Source organism: Agelaius phoeniceus, chromosome 2 (genome assembly GCF_051311805.1).
Source record: "Agelaius phoeniceus isolate bAgePho1 chromosome 2, bAgePho1.hap1, whole genome shotgun sequence".
NCBI classification, from domain to species: Eukaryota; Metazoa; Chordata; class Aves; order Passeriformes; family Icteridae; genus Agelaius; species Agelaius phoeniceus.
Window position 1 is genome coordinate 103098796 of NC_135266.1, and position 18508 is coordinate 103117303.

Genomic DNA, 18508 nt, shown 5'->3' on the forward strand with positions numbered 1-18508 from the left:
GTTTGCACACATGGGCGCCTTGCACAAAGGTGTGTGATCAGTCATGCAGGTGTGTCCACACAGTACAGGTGTGTGATGATGCATGTATGCGCACACCGAGGAGTGTTTGTTGGGTTTGCCTGTTTGGCAGGTGTGTGAGCAGGTGTGTGATTGTGCAGGTGTGTTTGAAGCACGCAGGTCTGTGCTCACATGGATGTGTCTCCGCGTGTGTGTGCAGCTCTGCAGGTCTGTGGCAGTGCAGCTGTGTGCACACACACATGGGCTTTTTAAAATGTGCATGTGCAGGTTTCTGTGACCCTGCATGCAAGCGAGTGCACACCTGAGTGCCTTGTACATGTGTGTGCAGGCCTATGACCAAGCATGTGTGTGCACACATGCACGGGTGTGTTTCACATGTGTTTGCAAGCGTGTGCAGCCGTGCAGGTGTGGGCACACACACAGAGCCATCCTCACATGCGTGCGAGCTGTGCGGCCGTGCAGTGTGGGCGCACCCATGGCCATGTACCACACCGCGTGTCGTGCGTGGATGTGCAGGTGTGTCCCGCGTGTGCGTGCCCTGCCCGTGTGCGTGCAAGCCCCTCCCGCTGTCCCCGCCTCCCCGGCGCGGGCGGAGCGCGGAGCTCGGGGCGGAGAGCGGTGCGGGGCTCGGAGCGCGGAGCGGTCGCTCCCGGCGCGGGGCCGCCATGGCGTGGCCCTGCATCACCCGTGCCTGCTGCATCGCCCGCTTCTGGAACCAGCTGGACAAGGCGGACATCGCCGTCCCGCTCGTTTTCACCAAATACTCGGAGGCCACCGAGCATCCCGCCGCGCCCCCGCCGCGCCCCGCGGCGCCCATCGAGACCCAGCCGGGCGGCGAGGCGGCTGCGGGGGCCGGGGGAGCTGAGCCGGCTCCCGGTGCCGCCCGGCCCGGCCCGGCCCCGCACGCCTCTCCCCCGGCCGACTCGGTGATGCGGCACGACTACAAGCCTTGGAAGGTGCAGCGGCCGGAGCCGAGCTGCAAGCCCAAGAGCGAGTACCAGCCCTCGGACACTCCCTTCGAGAAGGAGACGCAGTACCAGAAGGATTTCCGTGCCTGGCCTATCCCCAAGCGGGGCGACCATCCCTGGATCCCCAAACCGGGACCTTCCCCCGTCCTGGCCCTGGACCGCGCTCCCCCGGAGAAACCGGCTCAGGAGAAGCGGCGGAAGGTGCACATCGCTCCCGAGAAGAAGGAGGAACACCCCGAGGTGGAGGATGAGCATCCCAAAACAGCGCGGCCCGGGGATGGGAGAGACAAGGGTCGGAAGAAGGCGGAGGAGGCGGGCGGGCAGCCGGCGGAGCCGAGCAGAGGCCGGGCGGCTGCCGATGCTGTCAACAGGCAGATCAAAGAGGAGGTGGCGGCGGGGGTCAGCTCGTCCTACAGGTGAGAAAACATATCCCCGTTCCCCTCCGTCCCCCCCGTCCCCGCTATCCATCTTGATCCCCAACCTGCCGGCCCCTCCTCAGCTCTTATCCAGCCCCCCTGTGCGCTTCCCTGGAGGAGCATCCCACCCTGGGAGTGAGGCTGTGAAACATCCCGGGGGGGCTTGCCGATTTCCTGCGCGGGGGGTGTCCTTAAATTCCCCACCTCTCTGGGAATCGATGATGGAGCAGTAGGTATTGTGCAGGTAGTGAATACATGGACGCTTATTGTTGGCTGTTTGTTTGGTTTGGCAGCAGGTTTGAGTGTCTTTGTGTTCCCCCCATCCTGTGCATTCCAAAATTCAAAGACACCCACCGCCTTGGATTTCCATAAGGGATAATGTTTGGGGTCACCTCCATGGAATATGCAAGTCACCTCTGGTCCTTCCCAAGCACGTCCCCGGCTGTCAGGCTGCAGCCAACCCAAAGGACCGGCAGCCTGACCGTATCACCGGGGGCCGTGCACGGATGGGGGGCCCCAGCCAGGGGCAGGAGCGTCCCAGGAAGCGTCTCAGGCTGGCCCCCGCTCAAGACAAAGCATCCCGGGAATGCGCCAGGATGAGGGACATGCATCCTAGGCCGCTTGGGTGGGGCAGCCTTCAGATGCTGCCATGTTTTAATGCAGCGCAGCAGGGGATGACACATCTTCTGTCCCCCTCAGCACCTCCCCAGCCAACTAGGAATGGATGCCCTTATTTCACTTCAGCAGTAGAGACCTTGTTTGGGATTCTGAGTGTGAAACTCCTCGCAGTGAGCTGCTGTTGTTGTTTCTCTCCGTGTCAGGGCGTTCGATGTGTTGGGAATGCAAAAACAAGTGATGGGGTGGTTGCCCTGCGTGTACGTTTGCAAGGAGGGGTTGCTGCAGTTGTGTTTTCCAGCACTTTCTTTGGCAGAGCCCACCCCTGCCAGGGTGGAAGTGGCATAGAGCAAAGCTGTGGGGACAAAAAGTGAGATTGCAGCTGTTTTGCTTTTCCCTATAGCTGTGTGAACGCTGAGGTGTTTATGCCTCTGAACGATTTATTTTCCTTCTTGGGGAGATTAGAGGTGACACCTGGCCATCAAACAGGTTTCATGCAGATTTGAGATGAAGCTGGGACTTGCCTCCTCTGTCCCAGTGAGCAAAGCTGACAGTCATCTGCTTTCCCCCCTCCCTAAGTGGGAAACAGTTCAAGGCAGTGAGATCCTGATTTTTGCTGTCATTTGGCATCAGTTCTTAACTCTCACTGGGTAATGCTGGAGGCTCAGGTGCATCCATGTGTGATGGTGGTGCTTGGCTGAGACACGAGAAAGTGGCCAGGGATTTTTGGGGCCTCTGTTCTGCAGGATTGGAGACTGTTGGGAAAGGGGTCTCTGGGAGTGACACAGCCCTTAAATCTGCTGTGAACTGAGACTCAGCTTTTTGTCTGCTCACCTTGTAAGGTCTGGGCTCGTGCTGGAGATAGCAGGGCTAAAGCAGAAAGCTTTCTCCTGGAACTGGAGAGCCTATGTGTTGCTTCTCTTCCACTGCCACAAAGGATAATTGGACTTATTTGCATATTCAAATGCAGATTGCTCACCTTCCTACCCCTCCAGTCTGCTCCAGCAAATTCCCAAGGCACTGGGCTAGGGTTCCTCCCAAAGGAAAGGGGTTGGATCAGCAGGGATGTTAAACCTAAGAAGAACTAGAAGGATTCAGCTTTCTTTGTGTTGCTTGTTGGCTTTCACAATACTCTTAGGGCTTCTCTTTCCACCTGGGAAAGTGCTCTCCCACTTCCATGTTTTTCTTCCTTGCAGAAGTGTTTGCTCTGATGCTCAGCCACAGAACACAAGCGCCTCTTCATTAATGCATAAGTGATGTTTTGGCTAATTGTTCTCATTTTCTGTTCAAATTAGGCATCTTCTAAGTGTTGTTTATTGTTTGGATTCTTATAAAAAACCAAAATCTCCAAATCCTAATTGCTGCCAAGAGCCTGGCTGCTGACATGCTGGGTGGATATCGTACATCTCCAAGGATGGAGACTCACAGCCTATTGGGGCAACCTTTAGGGCCACCCAGCAGCCAAAAATTACCTCCTCGTGACCTCTTGCTAGAGAGCAGCAAGGGTGGCTCACATGGGGCTTTTCTTCCTTGTGCACAGATAAAGGCTCCCCATCAGCAGAGAGTCAGGGGGAGATTTCCTTACAGTCCTCTGCAAACACTGCTGCAAATCAGTGTTTCCAAGGCTGGGAAACAATTCCTTGGTGAAACCAAAGAGCAGACCAGCAGGAGTTTTTAAGCTTGCTCTGTCCCACTGGGCATTATTTCCATGTGAGGAATACCTGAGAGTATGGGGTAGAGTCAGCAACTAGCCCAAGGTCATGGGGAAAGTCCATGCTGACGGGAAGAATTCTCTTTTTTAACCTCTGTGTACCTGGACAGATGAGTATCACAGAGACCACGTGCCTGTGACCTCCTTCCAGCTCCACACAGAGGTACAGAGCAGAGGTGGTACCTGGTGGTGATGTCCATGGAAGATGGAGGTTCCTTCCAGCCAGAGGGATGAGGGATTTGTTTGTATCAGCATTTGAGCCAGAGGCCTTCAGTGAGGCCAGTGTGGCAGGAGTGTGGATGTCTGCCAGAGACTGCCTGTGCCCAGGGATCCTACAGAATAAATAGGATTTATTTCCAGTATTTCTAGCATTTATTTATCTTATTCATAGTATTTACATTATTTATATTTTTATATTTATATATTTATTAACTATAATTTATTAACTATTCCGTTATATATGGGATTTATTTATGGACTTATTCCCACTGCTCTCACTGGGTGTGCAATGGTCAAGCAGGGTTCCAGCACTGAGGGGCTTCTTGCCTCAGTTTCCCTCCCCAGCACATGAGCTGCCCAAGTTTATAGGTAACCAAGACAGGTTACATCTCATTCAAACCCCCCCCCCCCTCTTTGGTCCTGCTTCTCAGGGTGGCCTGTGGACCCTGAAGGACCAAGGAGCAGGAAATCCTTCAGTCAGGTCAGTGACAAGCCCCATGGAAAGCTGCTGGTGGTGGATGAAGCTGTTTCTTGTTCAGTTCTGTGTGGGCTTTATCTGTATTGGGTGAGGGGATTTCTCCTCCTGAACGTCTGGATGGGGTGGGCAGAGCATTTCTCCCTGGTGCACCAAAGGATGGAGTGGGCTGGACTTGACTCTGGGGGTTTGGGATCAGAGGGAACAAGCAACAAAATGTGCTCACAGTGGCGTTTGCTGGTGGATGTGAAACAATTAAAAGCACATTTGGCAAAAAAAGAAGGAATGAATGAATGCTTTCCATTTTTATCTGGAAATTATGGGAAAATGACAGAATCAGGTGTTTCTTGGGTGTTGTTTCCCCCTTCTTCTTTGTTTTGCATTCTGCTTCATTTGTTACCTTTATTCCCTGAAAAAAAAGATACAAAACTTAAAGGAAACATTTACTCCCTTTGTAAGGTATCAAAATGAGTACTAAGAAAATTAATTTCCCCCAAGAAGTAATATTGTGAAACCAGATTTAATTTTTTTTTTTACCAAACCAATTATTTTTTCCCTCCCACCAACTTCCTTTCCTAGCAGAGGAAACAAGACAATAAAGGCTTCAATGGAAAATTTTGGACTGCCTCTAGTACTAATGAATTGCCTGTTGCTAATGTTCTGTCATTCATCTCAAACCCTGGAGGTACTAAGGATGTGGAGCAAATGAGAATTTGTAGTAGCTATAGAGATGAATGAGTCAGCACTGGAGACTTGCTGCCTGGTTTTCAGAGACACAGCAGAGATAATTTAGGGAGGGATGTCCACACAGGAAGCCTGGACCAAGATACAAAAAGGCAGGAAATCCATACTCCTCCTTGTTCTGAAGACAGGCTGGGAGAGCTGGGGGTGTTCACACTGGACTGGAGAAGGTTCTGGGGAGACCTCAGAGCCCCTGCCAGTGCCTTAAGGGGCTCCAAGAGCCAGAGAGGGACTTTGAGCAAGGATCTGGAGAGGCAGAACAAGGGGGAATGGGATCCCACTGTCAGAGGGCAGGGTTAGATGGGGTACCAGGGAGAAATTCTTGGCTGTGAGGGTGGCGAGGCCCTGGCACAGGTACCCAGAGAAGCTGTGGCTGCCTCATCCTTGGAAGGGACCAAGGCCAGGTTGGACGAGGCTTGGAGCAACCTGGTCTGCTGGAAGGTGTCCCTGCCCATGGCAGGGGAGTGGAACAAGATAAGCTTTGAGGTCCGTTCCAACCCAAGCCATTCTGTGTTTCCGTGATTTTATCTAATTCCTGAAAATCTCCACTGGAGGACATTTCCTATCTTGGTGAAAATGCTAATAACACTGCTTATGCTGTAAGATGGGAAATTTTCCATTGCCTTCTGAAATATCTGATCAGATCCATAGCTACGTGCCAGGACATGTTCCTGGGTGTGGAAACATGATGTAAACTCCAGTTCCTAGAGCTGTCCCTAGCCCTCTTCTCACACTGAGTTTGGTAGCACACACTCCCAAGCCAAAAACTTATCCCTACAGTCAGTTTGGATGCAACCACCTTGGTTTAGGGGTTAAAGAGGTTTAATAGGATGAGTGAGGGGTATCCCAGACTCCACAGCTGGAGAACATTCCTAGGCAGATAACATTCTCCAAATCCTTGTTGTTTCAGCTATGAGAGTGTTTATTAAAGTAACCGTGTAGGCAGATGGATCCAGTTTTCTCAGGTGGAAGGGAAGGGGCAGGATGTTTTCTTCCATCCAGATAAAGCTGTTCAGAGAGGTGTTTGGCAGCCCTGGCAAAGGCTGAGCTCTGTCTCAGGGGTCACTTGATACATACCTTCAGTAGCAGGAGGAGACACAATCTCTGCTGATACCACAGGGATGGGTTGTATGAGTAACTAATGACTACTGGCCTAGTGTTTATTAAGACACAGAGCATGGAGATGGATGATACAGGCTTTGTTGGTTTTTGGAAGTGCAGGGTGGCCATGGGGGTGTCTTCTGTGAGAAGCTGCTGGAAGCTTCCACCATGTCTGGCAGAGCCATGCCCTGGTGGCTCTGAAGATGGACATGCTGCTGGCCAGGCCTGGGACAATTAGAGATGGTGGTAATGCCTCTGTGATAACACATTTAAGAAGAAAATGAAAACAAAGTGGGGTACAGTGTTTTTGTAGCCAGAGAAAAGGAAGAGGTGAGAACATGTGAGGGAAATGACATGGGAAATGACCAAGGGCAGTGGGGAAGGAGGTGCTCCAGATGTCAGAGCCAAGATTCCTCTGCAGGCCATGGTGAGGACCATGGTGAAGCAGCTGTGCCCCTGCAGCCCATGGGGATCCATGGGGGATGCAGAGATCCACCCACAGCCCTCCCACTGGAGGCTGTGATCTAGTGGGAGCCTCGGTGGAGAGAGGAAGCCCCTGCTCCCAGGCTGGAGCAGCCTGTCCTTGGAGGACTGCACCCTGTGGAAGAGTGACCCATGCTGCAGCAGTTTTGGGAGGAATGTTTGCCCATGGAAGATGCTCACATTGCAGCAGTTTTGGGAGGACTGGTGCTCGTGAGATAGGAACCGTGCTCACAAAAAACTGTCTCCTATGGGAAGGGATCCCATGACATAGCAGGGGAAGGATTTCTCTCCCTGAGCAGTGGAAGAAAATCTCAGGTGATGAACTGACCAAAACCCCCACCCCCTGTCTCCCTGAGCTGTTGGTGGGAAGGAGGAAGGAGTTGGGGTAAAAGGTGTTTTAAGGGCTCATTTTACTTATCATTATCCTCCTCTGACTTTGTTAGTCATAAATTCATTTTGTACTTCTAAGTTGAGCCTGTTTTGCCCTTGGAGTGTTTTCTCCAAGTCCTTATCTCAACTCATGAATCCTTCATTTAATTTTTTGTCTCTCCTCTGCCCAGTTGAAGCAGGGGAGGGTGAGTGAGCGAGCATCTGTAGTGGTTGCCTGCCATCTGGCCAGTGTCAGACTACAACATGCAGGCAGAGAGCTGTTCTGCCACTCTTGATCTCCCCTGGATGTAGTCCATCAGCTGGGAAAGACCAGTGGTGTCTCCAGCCTGGGGACACTTGCAAGATCCAAGTTGGAGTGTGTGGCAATGTATTCCTTGCAATCAGTTCAAGGTGGACAACATCCAGCCCCAAAAGCCAAGGGGGAGCTGCTCAGCAGCGTAGGTACAACTGAATTTTGCTGCTTTGACTGTGTGCAGACTGGAGCTGGTCTGTGCATGCCTTAGGGCATGGTAGAGCAGGAGGAAGAGATGGAGGTGGCATTCAGGTGATGGAGTCAACATGCTTGAGAAACTATTCCTCTGCTCCTGCTCAGCTGGGTCACCTCAGAGAGACCTTCAGGCACATGGAGCTGGATGGGACCCTCTGAACCTTGAAGTCCAATTGTCTAGTTTGTTATTTAGTCTTTATGAGTAACACCCAAGGCTCTGTCTTAGAAATGCAGAATTTTTTGTTGCATTATGCCAGGAGGAAGGCTGTGCCGAGAGCTCAGTCTCTGATGATTTGCAACTCGTTTACAGTCTGGGCCAATGGACAGGCTGTAGTTTGCTGTTTTATTTGATTAATTTCTCTCTTATATTTTTTCTGTTTTATTGGCATACTTATTGACTTTTCCCTGTCCAAATGTCACTGCTCAGTGTCTCCAGGTACAGTATCCACATCATTTGGCTCTGTAGCTAGGAAGTAAACATTTTTACTTCCTGGTATCAACCTTGTCTCTCTAGCTCTTCCTAGATGAAATCTCTTTTTCTTAAACAGAGATGGACACCACTCACCTTTGGAGATGAGGTCCCCATTCCTACTAAAGACTCACAAGTCATGTTTGTGGGCATCACGGATTCATTATGAATCCCTCATTTACTCTTTGATAACAAGGATGTCCATACGGGTTTCCTTATTCTCCTTCTTAGGCAGTTACACCCTGTAGCAATCAATTCTGGTGATTAGTACCAAGACTAGAATTAACTACTAATTCTCATTCCATTTTGAACATGGCAGTCAAGGTCAATCCCCTTCTTCCTCTGTGATTTCCCAATCCTCCTACACATTGGTGCTCCCAATTGCATTGTGTCATTAGGAGGTGTCATCAACGTTGCCCTACTTTTTTAGTGCCAAAGTCAACCTCAAAAAATGTTAAACACTGCTAACCTTCTTCCAGGCTGCAGCTCAGCCTTCCTACATTCATCATTGTCATTTCCCTTGCCTGGTTTCCCATTCTGCTGCTGTTCATGTTCACTGGCTTAATTAATAATTTCTCACGTGGCCCTGGATAAAATGCTTTGCTGAAACCAAATAGATTTTCACATTTCTTTTGTCTGTTAAGTCAGTTATTGTGTCAAAGGACATGTCAAACATCTCTCCTCCTCCCCTTCCACACACTTCTGTGTCTGGTGAGACCACCAGCTTCTTTGGGATGCAGGAGCTGATGCTGGAGGCCAGATCCCACTTTTACTTGGTGGCTTCAAGCCACCACTGTAACACAAAGTAAATAAAGAGGAGAGAGATAAACTAATTTAGATTACCCATCCTTTCTCTTTTCAAATAAATCACTAAGACATATAATGTTATAAATATGTCTCCTCTTGCATTTAGAGCATGACCTTTCCTTTTCCTGTCTCCTGCCAGCTAAACAAGCTTTCTAAGTACTTCTGCACTGAATCTTGCATCAATCTCACTGTTCTTTGCTCTGATCTGAATGTATTTATACATATATCTGTATATATATATGTGTGTGTGTGTGTGTGTGTGTGTGTGTGTGTGTGTTCATATGGTGTCTTTGGCTAAGCCTTGCCCCACTGGGGCAAGAGCAGGGATGCTCTTCTGCTATCGTGGTCAGCACCAGCCAGGAGGGAAAGGGCCATTTTAGGAAAGTTTTGTGGAATGGAATTTTTATTTCTCTTGTTGTATAACTCAATATTCTGGATATCCTCCCAATGTCCTTTTTATTTATATATGGAGATACAGATATATATATGGTATATGTATATATACATATATAAATGACATTGGAAGGATATATAATGATTTGTAATTATTAATTATTTATTTCTCTATATTAATATATTTTCTATACTAATGTTTTATATATTATGTTTATATCTATGTGTATCTATTTTTATATATTATTGAAATACTATACACACAAACTGGGCTGTTCACCAAGTTACTCCTTTAGACTCCAACTCATTTCTTCTCCCCAAATCCAGCATTGCAGGTGTTCTATTGCAAACATATTTTGCACATTTAGCTTTCTATTAATAACTGCTTTATTTTGATTAATAGCTCATTATGTGATGTCCTGGATTGCAAGATAAGTGTGTATTCTATTTGCCATCTACTAGAGGTGGGGCAATTATCTTCTGTTAATTGGGCAGTTTTCTTTTTCTCTTCCACAAACCAATCCTCCCTCCGGGGAGACATCTGCTGTTAATGGGTCATTGAGTGTCACTGCATGACTCATATAAAATTACATCATCCCATTGTGAGATGCTCCACCCAGGGGAGGAGCCAAGCATTCCTACTTGGATATAAGATGAGACTTTGGGACACCAGAGCTGCCTTGTCCACTAGATTCCCAGAGGAGCAGCCCTTTTCCACTGGATCTTCAGAGGAAGACCAGGCCCATCCACACCACCACTGGACCTTCAGAGGAAAACTCCACCCTTCTACAGCATCCCTGCTCCAACAGAACCACACCTGACACTGCAGGAGCACTGCAGCCACCATTGAATCAGACTGCTACCAACACCCTGACCAACAGGCTGTCAGGTCGTATTCTGACTCTGTCAGTGTTGCTTTGTATTACTGCTTTTTAAAAAAAAATATTTTATTCCCTAATAAATTTTAATATTTTCTTCCCTGTTATTCCTGCTCCCACAGTTTTGCCTGAGAGCCACCTGCATTTCAAAATTATAAGAATTCAGAGGGAGGGGGTTTACATTTTCCATTTCAGGGGAGGGTCCTGCCTTCCTTAGCAGACACCTGTCTTTTCAAACCAAGACATATAGCAAAGTGTCCTTTCGGTTAGTAATTTCTTTTTGATCAAAAAGTGTCTCCAGCTGAGGGGACCCTGCAGCACTTTGCACACACAGTGTGTATATGGATAGACTGTTGGTGCTTTGGTGAGTTGGCTGCAAGCTCTGCTGTTAACACTACAAAATAGGAGGTTTTGGTGCTGAGAAGGTGGGGAGACTGTTGTTCTTTAAGAAAAATTATGATTTTTTTTAAATGTTAAAAATAAAACTTTACATTTTTAAGATTTACTTTAAAATATATATATATATATATATTAATTTTTAAACTGTTTTTTAGTTGTTTGAAGTTTTTTGTTTGGGTTTTTTGTGGGGGGGTGGAGTTGTTTGTGGTGGAGGTGTGATGCAACCTGGAGAAGAGAATGTTGTGTGGAGACCACACAGCACCTTGCAGTGCCTGAAGGGGCCTACAAGACAGAATAGTGCCAGAGGAGCACTGTTCATCAGGAACAGTAGTTACAAGATAAGGTGCAATGAGTTCAAATTGAAGTAGAAGAAATTTAGGTGGGATATGGGGAAGAAATTCCTCCTTGTGAGGGTGGCGAGGCCCTGGCACAGGTTGCCCACAGAAGCTGTGACTGCCCCATTTCTGGAAGTGGTCAAGGTCAGGTTGGACAGGGCTTGGAGCAACCTGGTCTAGTGGAAGGTGTCTGCCCACGGCAGAGGGACATAACAAGATGATTTTTAAGGTCCCTCTCATTCCAAGACATTCTGGGGTTAATTAATTTGATTAGTTAGTATCTAGCTTCACTACAGAAGGCATTTTTTAAGAGTTTTTTAAGACCACCACCTTCTGTTTTTTCCCCTTTCTGAGCAGCAAAGCACCTGCACAGCATCACATATATTTAACCCTTTTAAAACACAAGAAAAAAAGAACAACAGCCAAGCACCATTAGTCAGGCAACAGCAACCTTGCAAAGTATTCCAGTGAGAAATCTCTTTCTGTTTTCTAATTCAGCATCTGCAAGGTTGGGTAGATGAACACCCTGTGAGAGCTAATAGCGTCTTTGTGCTGGATGAATGGGAAAAGGAGAGGCTATCCAGATGCAGGAGAAGGATTTTCTTCAGACCTGCTTGCTGAGCTTCAGGCTTCCTCCCAAATTTCACTTTGCCTTTCACCTTGAAGGAGGCTCTTGTGCAGGGAGCTTTGCCTGAAAGGAATCAGCATCAAATGCTGATGGGCTGGAATCACAGGCAGGGATGTGAACCCTGACTGGCCCATACCCAGACTGAGGCAGCAGCAGGGCTGTTGGTTGGGTTATTGGATGAGACTTTAAAGGAAAATCTGCAGATGCCTTCAGGATGCCATTTCACCACACAGGTGGCTCCTCTCCTTTCTCACATCCATTTTGACTGTGTGGTTCCATCACTGTGAGCCTCAGCAAGAAGTTGAAAGGACCCTGGGTATCTTGCAAACTCTTTTTCAGCCTGAGCCACACTTTTTCCATCAGTGCATCAGAGCAGACTAAACAGTGAAGTTCCTAAAACTAAGGAGGGAATTAGCCGACAAGGTCTGATTATTCCAGTGTGCTGGATTTGTGGACACCAGCATGCTGGGTTGCAGATCAGGACTTTGAACATGTTTCATGCTCTTGTTATTTGGATATAAATGGATATGAAGAAAATGTGAGATGAGGGAAGAAAGGTGGGATTGAAGGTTGTCCAAGCAAGGTCCTATGAAGGTATGAAAGCCCTGGATTGGGTTTGCCATGTCTGGGTGACAGCCTCTAGCCAGGTATCCTGTGCATCCAGCTGACAAAGGCACAGGTCTCAGCCAAGCAGCAGAGCTTTGTCACAGTGTCAGTCAGCAGCTATGGCAACTCACACAGAAGATTCCCAGAGAGAGATGTGTTGGCAAGCAGCCCAGTGGAGGGAGGACACAAAAAAACCCATGTGTTCCCTTTGGGGAACTGGGATGGGTTTTGGCAGCATCATCATGCAGAGAGCAGGGAAGGTGGCATTGAAAGTTGCAGTGATTGAGCCTCCCTTGGGGGGAAAACTTCTGACAGCACAGCAGCACTGGAACAAAGCTCAGAGCAGGATCACACAATCACAGAATGGTTTGGGTAGAAAGGGATCTTTAGGCTCATCCAGTTCCACCCCCTTGCCATGGGCATGGACATTTCCACTAGACCAGGTTGCTCCGAGCCCCATCCAACCTGGCCTTGAACACTTCCAGGGATGGGGCAGCCACAACTTGCTTGAAGGGAGAGGTGATTTCCTGGTGTCTCATAGAAGTTCTCCCATGGCTTTGTGTAACACACAAAGCTGAGAGTCTGCAGCATTTGGCTGATGTGAATTCTGGGATGACACAGGACAGGTTGTTTCAGCCATTGACTGTCTGCAGCATCTCCAGAAAGCCAGCCAGCTTTCATAGGAGATACAAGGGTCCATTGCTTGATCCTGACCCCAGAGCATGGCATGAATTGAATGTGTTCTTGAGATTCTCCCCAGCCCTGTTTCCCAAGATTCTCTTTCATGCTTGTTCTAGGGCTGCATATTAACATGGCATGCTGATCCCTGTACATTGAGGATTTTCATCCTCCCAAGAGAGATTTCTCTTTTATGACCAGTTGCAGTTTGTCTCCCTGGCTGCTCTGAATATTGGAAGCATATCTGTTGCCTTAGAGGATGGTTTTCTAGTTGGGTTTCTGCTGGTACCTCTAGTCACTGAAGTCTTGGCAGTATTTTGGGTAAGTGTTTGCAAAGCCCAGCTCTTTGAGTTAAATGGTTTGGGAAAGCCCTCAGCTTCCTCTAGAACAAAGATCTTTCAGGGTGGTGCAATGTCCAAAGCTGGCAGTGAATAACTGATAGATGTTTCTTTAAATTTAACACACTGTGGTTGTGAGTTGCAGCCAGGTGTGTCTGTCCAGCCCCTCTTATCTCAATCTTGGGTCTTGATGTCTAGTAGTCCATCAGTGGTGACATACATATCATCAACTTTCTCACACCCTCTTGGACAGTAGAGCTGCTCCAAGGAGTTAATGCTGGGATCTACTAACCAGGCTTTGGACTATGTCACACTGATGTTTGATATGGAAATTGGGTGGAAAGTCAAACCGGATGATTGTGCAAAATTGGTCTTTTCATGTCAGACTTAGGACATGATGCAAAATAGGAGGAAACAGAGGCTTGTCTTGTAATTATGGCCTGGGAAGAGTGAAGATGTGAAGGGGGTGCACTGCTGTACCCCACTTTCATACCCATGTTGCTCTAACGAGGGGAGCTGTAAGCACTGAAATAGAGGCTGTATTTTGTTTTAAGGTCTCCAAACACTTGAAAACAGTTCCAATTTAACCTGGTCCCCAGTCTGGATTTCAGCAAACACCACATTCCAGCCCATAGAAGTACTACTGGGTGCTAGAGTCTGGCAGTGTCCAGGTTCAGGGCTATGCACCTGACATAGAAACTGCATTCATGTGCCATGCAGAAGGGGAAATGAGGGGAATCACCATGACCTCAATTGCTGTGCACACTGCATCCTTCTTTGCTGTGTGGAAACATCCCATGGGAAGCTGCACAGGTGCTGGAAATGTGTTCAAGCTTCCACAGGAACAAATGATCAAGGATATTCTACTTATGAAATATTATAGATATTTCATATAAATTACTGTATAAAGTTCAGTGCAAGATCTTGTGGAGGGAGAAGACACTTGTTTATAAAATAGATTAAAAACTAGGTTTTTCCTTTTTCCATTGATTTCATTCATTTACACTCACCCTGCAGGTAGAGAGATGCCCATGTTCAGGTGATCTGACAAGGAACACTGGTGGACAGCCTGAGGGACACTAGCTTTTGAGTTCTTATGCCATTCCTTGGGTTTTTCTCAGCTGATGACTACAAATTCAGTTTAGTGTGGGTTTTTCATATCACTTAGGGGTGATTTATCTCAGATTCATCCTTGTATAGCTCATCAGTAGGACTCTCTGATGCTGAACACATCCAAGGATGGGGCAGCCACAGCTGCTCTGGGCAACCTGTGTCCAGGACCATACAAGGAAGAATTTCTCCCCTATATTCCATCTAACCCTGCCCTCTGGCATGGGAAGCTGCTCTTCCTTGTCCTGTTCCTCCAGACGCTTGTCCAAAGTTGCTCTCTTGGAGCCTCTTTAGGTGCAGGATGCCTTAAATATCCAACAGGCAATTTGCATTTGCAGCATTATGTTCTTCCTGTAATTGTAACTGGTACTTTGTGTGGTGGTTTTGGTTTGCCAATTTCAGATTTCCCCAGTTTTGAGATTTCCCCAATTAGTGTGCTGATGAGTGTGGTGGGTTCAGCCCTGGCCAATCACCAGTGCACTCATTTCCTGCTGTGAGACAGGATTAGAAGACAGGCAAAGCAGGCTCAAAACTTTAAAAGGGTATAAAGAAAATTTTATTAAAAGTAGCTAAAAGGAAAAAGGTAGTAAGAATCAAAACAAGCCCTTCAGAACACTTTTCCTCCCCCCATAACCTTTTCTTTCCCACTGACAATGTAAAGAAACAAAACCTAAAATTTCCAGTCCGTTTACCACCTCTAGAATAGTCTTTCTTCAGTTCACTTAGGGAGAGAAGTCTTGTTAATGTTACGGAGACTTCTCCACAAGAGGAAAGCAAACAGTCCTCTCATGGCTCTCAATTTCCTCTCGAATATCAGCTGCCCAGGGAAATCTGCAATCGTGAAGTCCTTCCCATTGCCATAAGCCTTCCCACAGCTTGTCAATGGGCCATGTCAACTTATGGGGTACTGTTTTAAAGATGAGCTGTTCAAAGGCAAAAGTTCTCATTATCTATTTCTAAAATCATGTTAATCCCTGAGAACAGAGATCTTCTCCTGGAAGCACAGTACTACCCTTCTCTCTTTCTCTGTTCAAACTTCTAATGGGATCACAGCTACTTTCACATCTGCTTGCTTTACTATGGAAGCCTTTGCTCAATATCAATTTGAACACTTTCATCTCCTGATAGTTTCATGCATTATAGGGAAAAGAGTCCTTTCTCCATAGCTTACAAGAGGATTTCAGCTTCAAAAATAAGGCATCTCCTCACCCCTCCCATCTGGGACTTGACTTCTTCCTCACTGGCGTTGGTGTCTTCATGTTGTTCCTTTACATGCTTGCATCTTGTTCCTTTCCCTCGCTCGAGGGAGGATTGAAGCACTGAAAGGGTCATCTTTGTGTGAAAAATGCCAATCACTTGTGTTAAAATTTTAGAAGTTTAATAGTAATAAAATAGCAATAAAAATTAGGACAATAAGAATTTGGACAATCAAAGTTAGGACAACAAAAGACAATAAAAAGCAAAGAATTAGGGACGTTCATGTGCTTTTTGCACTCTGCTACAAAAGCACGCTTGGCTAACAAAGGATTAACCCTTAAAAACAATAGCCTGTTGCACATTCATATATCTCATCCATTATTCAAAAATTCTTTTCAAACAAAGGTGTCTTCTGCTTAATTTCTGCTCCCCCCCATCATCTTGTAAATCAATTTCTTGGCTCCTAGAAGTCTGGAAGAAGTCTGGATTGTCCAGATAAGGAGGCAATAATTTTTCTTTTCAAATACTGGTGTCTTGTTGCTGTTTTCTTTATGTGAAGAATTTCTTGGTTATCTTATCTATTCCTTGAGCTAGTTACAAAAAGTATCTTACATCACATAGTTTCTATTTTAATATTATGCTATAGCCTAAAAACTATATTTACCATGCTACTTAAAAAGATTAATACAGCACTACTAAAAAAATTAATACAGCATAACTTTCCAACATAACACATATAGCATTAATTTTAATATTTGTGAAGAGCCAATCATAATATGCATTTTTCACACTTTGCATCACTTCCCTGAATTTCCTCCCATTCCAAACCATGAGACTTTATTACAGGTAAGAGATTTATAAGGGCAAAATGTGGCACTAGGACCCTACCACTTCAGAGCCTGTCCAGAGTTGTATTTCATCCATGTAATCTCGTGCTGAGTCCTTCACTTATGTTTGGCTAAATAATTTTGCATGAATTGGAATTCAAAGAGATCTTGACATATTGAAGAATTCACTTGAAACAAAGAAGCAGCAGTTCAGGAGAGGGGAGGGCAGGGTAGAGGTAGGGATCAGCAGTGGTGCTGGTGCAGATGGGAACAGCTGGTGGAGGAACAATTCTGCAGGGAATCAGAAATCACGTGTCAGTAATGGTTACTTCATTTTAAAAAACAATAAATTAAGAACAAAAGCACTCTAAACTAAATACTTTGGGGCAAGTAATGGACTGAGATACATGGAGAGGATGTGACATCTTTCCACATTAGTCAAGACTCAGGTGGATTTTTTTTGTTCAGGTTTTAGTTGTGTACTTCAGCAGTTATGGACCAGAGAAGGTTCTGAGGATACCCATTAGAGAGGCCAGGAGTGCATCAGACATGGTCATTGCAGGAAGCTGGAAAGTATGGAATGGTTTTGGAAGAGAGAAATGGATTATTATCTTTGCACCTATGAAATGTAACAGTGGGTTAGGATGCTCAAATCTGCTGTTGTCACAGCCAACAGGAGCAAAACTTGGATGTCAAAAGTTAAAAATGTATTATGTGCATTGCTGGATGAAGTTCAAGGGATACTGTGCATCTCTGGAGATGCCAGGAGGATATCTCCACAGTTACCCTCTCTGAATCTAGGAGGAAGAGAAATCATTCTCACTCATTCTCTGCATTGATTTTTTTGACTGCAGTGACCTTGGTCCTGCTAGCTTTTCTTTATGCTCCCCAGGGCATAGGTTAGATCAAGCAATTACAATTTTAATAAAAGCTGCCTGGGTGTATCTGTGGTGACATTTGATTTCTGTTATTTTGATGGCTTCTGCTGATCATCAATTATTGTCCCACTACCCTCTTTCCTCCCTGCCATGCTCTCAGTCTTCCATCCCATGTTGGGGTCCAACTGTTGGAGTCCTACCCCATGTTGAGCCTTTGTATTTTTGCAGCCAAGACAAATAACCTGTTAGTGGGCTCACAGCCTCCTCACATTCATGTTGACTTGAAATCAAAAGCGTCATTGCTTGACAGCAGAGCTTCATGTGGGACCACTGAACCTGCCCTGCCTGGCTGGAAAACCCTTCATGGTGTTCAGAAAGTGTGTGGATGTGGCACTTGTGGTCATGGGTTAATAGTGGGCCTGGCAGTGCTGGGTTAATGGTTGAACGTGATGATCACAGAAATATTTTCCAATAGAAATGACTCTATGACTCAAGAGCAGGCTTCATGTGGCTGTGGCAGAGATCAATGGAAATCCCTATTCAGGGCAGGATCAGGATTTGACCAAACAGAACAGAGTACAGCCAAGAATGACCCCATTGAATTGCTTTAGCAATGACAGCTTCCAAGCAATCATTTTCCCATCCCCCTTTGGGTTGATTTTTTTCTTGGCTAGCATGTTTGGGGTTTCTTTTTGCAATGCAAAATTGAATTATTACTTAATATAAACATTTAATGAACTGCTACAGGAGGTGAATTATTTATGGGAAGTGAAGGGAAGGGAAGGAGTGCTTTTCCTGAGCCTTTCTGCTCTGTCAGTTGCAATCAATCTGAGAGTGTGTTTAAAGCTTGTATGCCCTGCCTGGGAGACAAGAACTCTGCCTTTTCCCATCATCTCTTCTCTCAATTAAATACCTGCTTAATGCATTTGTCCCTAGTATGTTTTAGGTTTTGATTAAGTTTGGAACAACTCCAAAGGAAGAAGTATTTGTAGATTGCCTCATTTTCAAATGAGACAATAATTTACCCAGCAGGATACAAATGGCTTGGAGAGGCTGTAAACATCTGCTGTGTGCACAAAAGTGCATTGTACCAACAAATCCTCCTTCTAGTTCTTCACAGAAGACTTATAAAGGTGGTGCTTCTATTTTTTAGTTCTTAAATTTACTTCCTGGGAGCTTTTTTATCTTTAAGAAAGGGATTGCTGTGCACACTTTTGTGTGCTGGCAGCTGGGTTTGGCAGGTAGGTCTGGCATGGGTGTTGCATGTGGAGACTGCACAGTGGAGGAATATTTTTATTCAGTTCTACATTAATGGTACCTTTCTTGGGAAGTGGGTTTCTA

At 46.4% G+C, this 18508-nt stretch overlaps 1 protein-coding gene across 1 annotated transcript in view; it reads left to right on the forward strand.

Annotated features, from left to right (window-relative positions):
* Positions 1-549: 549 nt before the first annotated feature.
* Positions 550-18508, forward strand: part of MAP6 (microtubule associated protein 6) — a 45551-nt gene continuing 27592 nt past the window's right edge. The window contains exon 1 of the mRNA XM_054628064.2: positions 550-1402. Within this exon, the coding sequence (XP_054484039.2) occupies positions 684-1402 (719 nt within the window). The 5' untranslated portion in view covers positions 550-683. The remainder of the gene's footprint in view (positions 1403-18508) is intronic.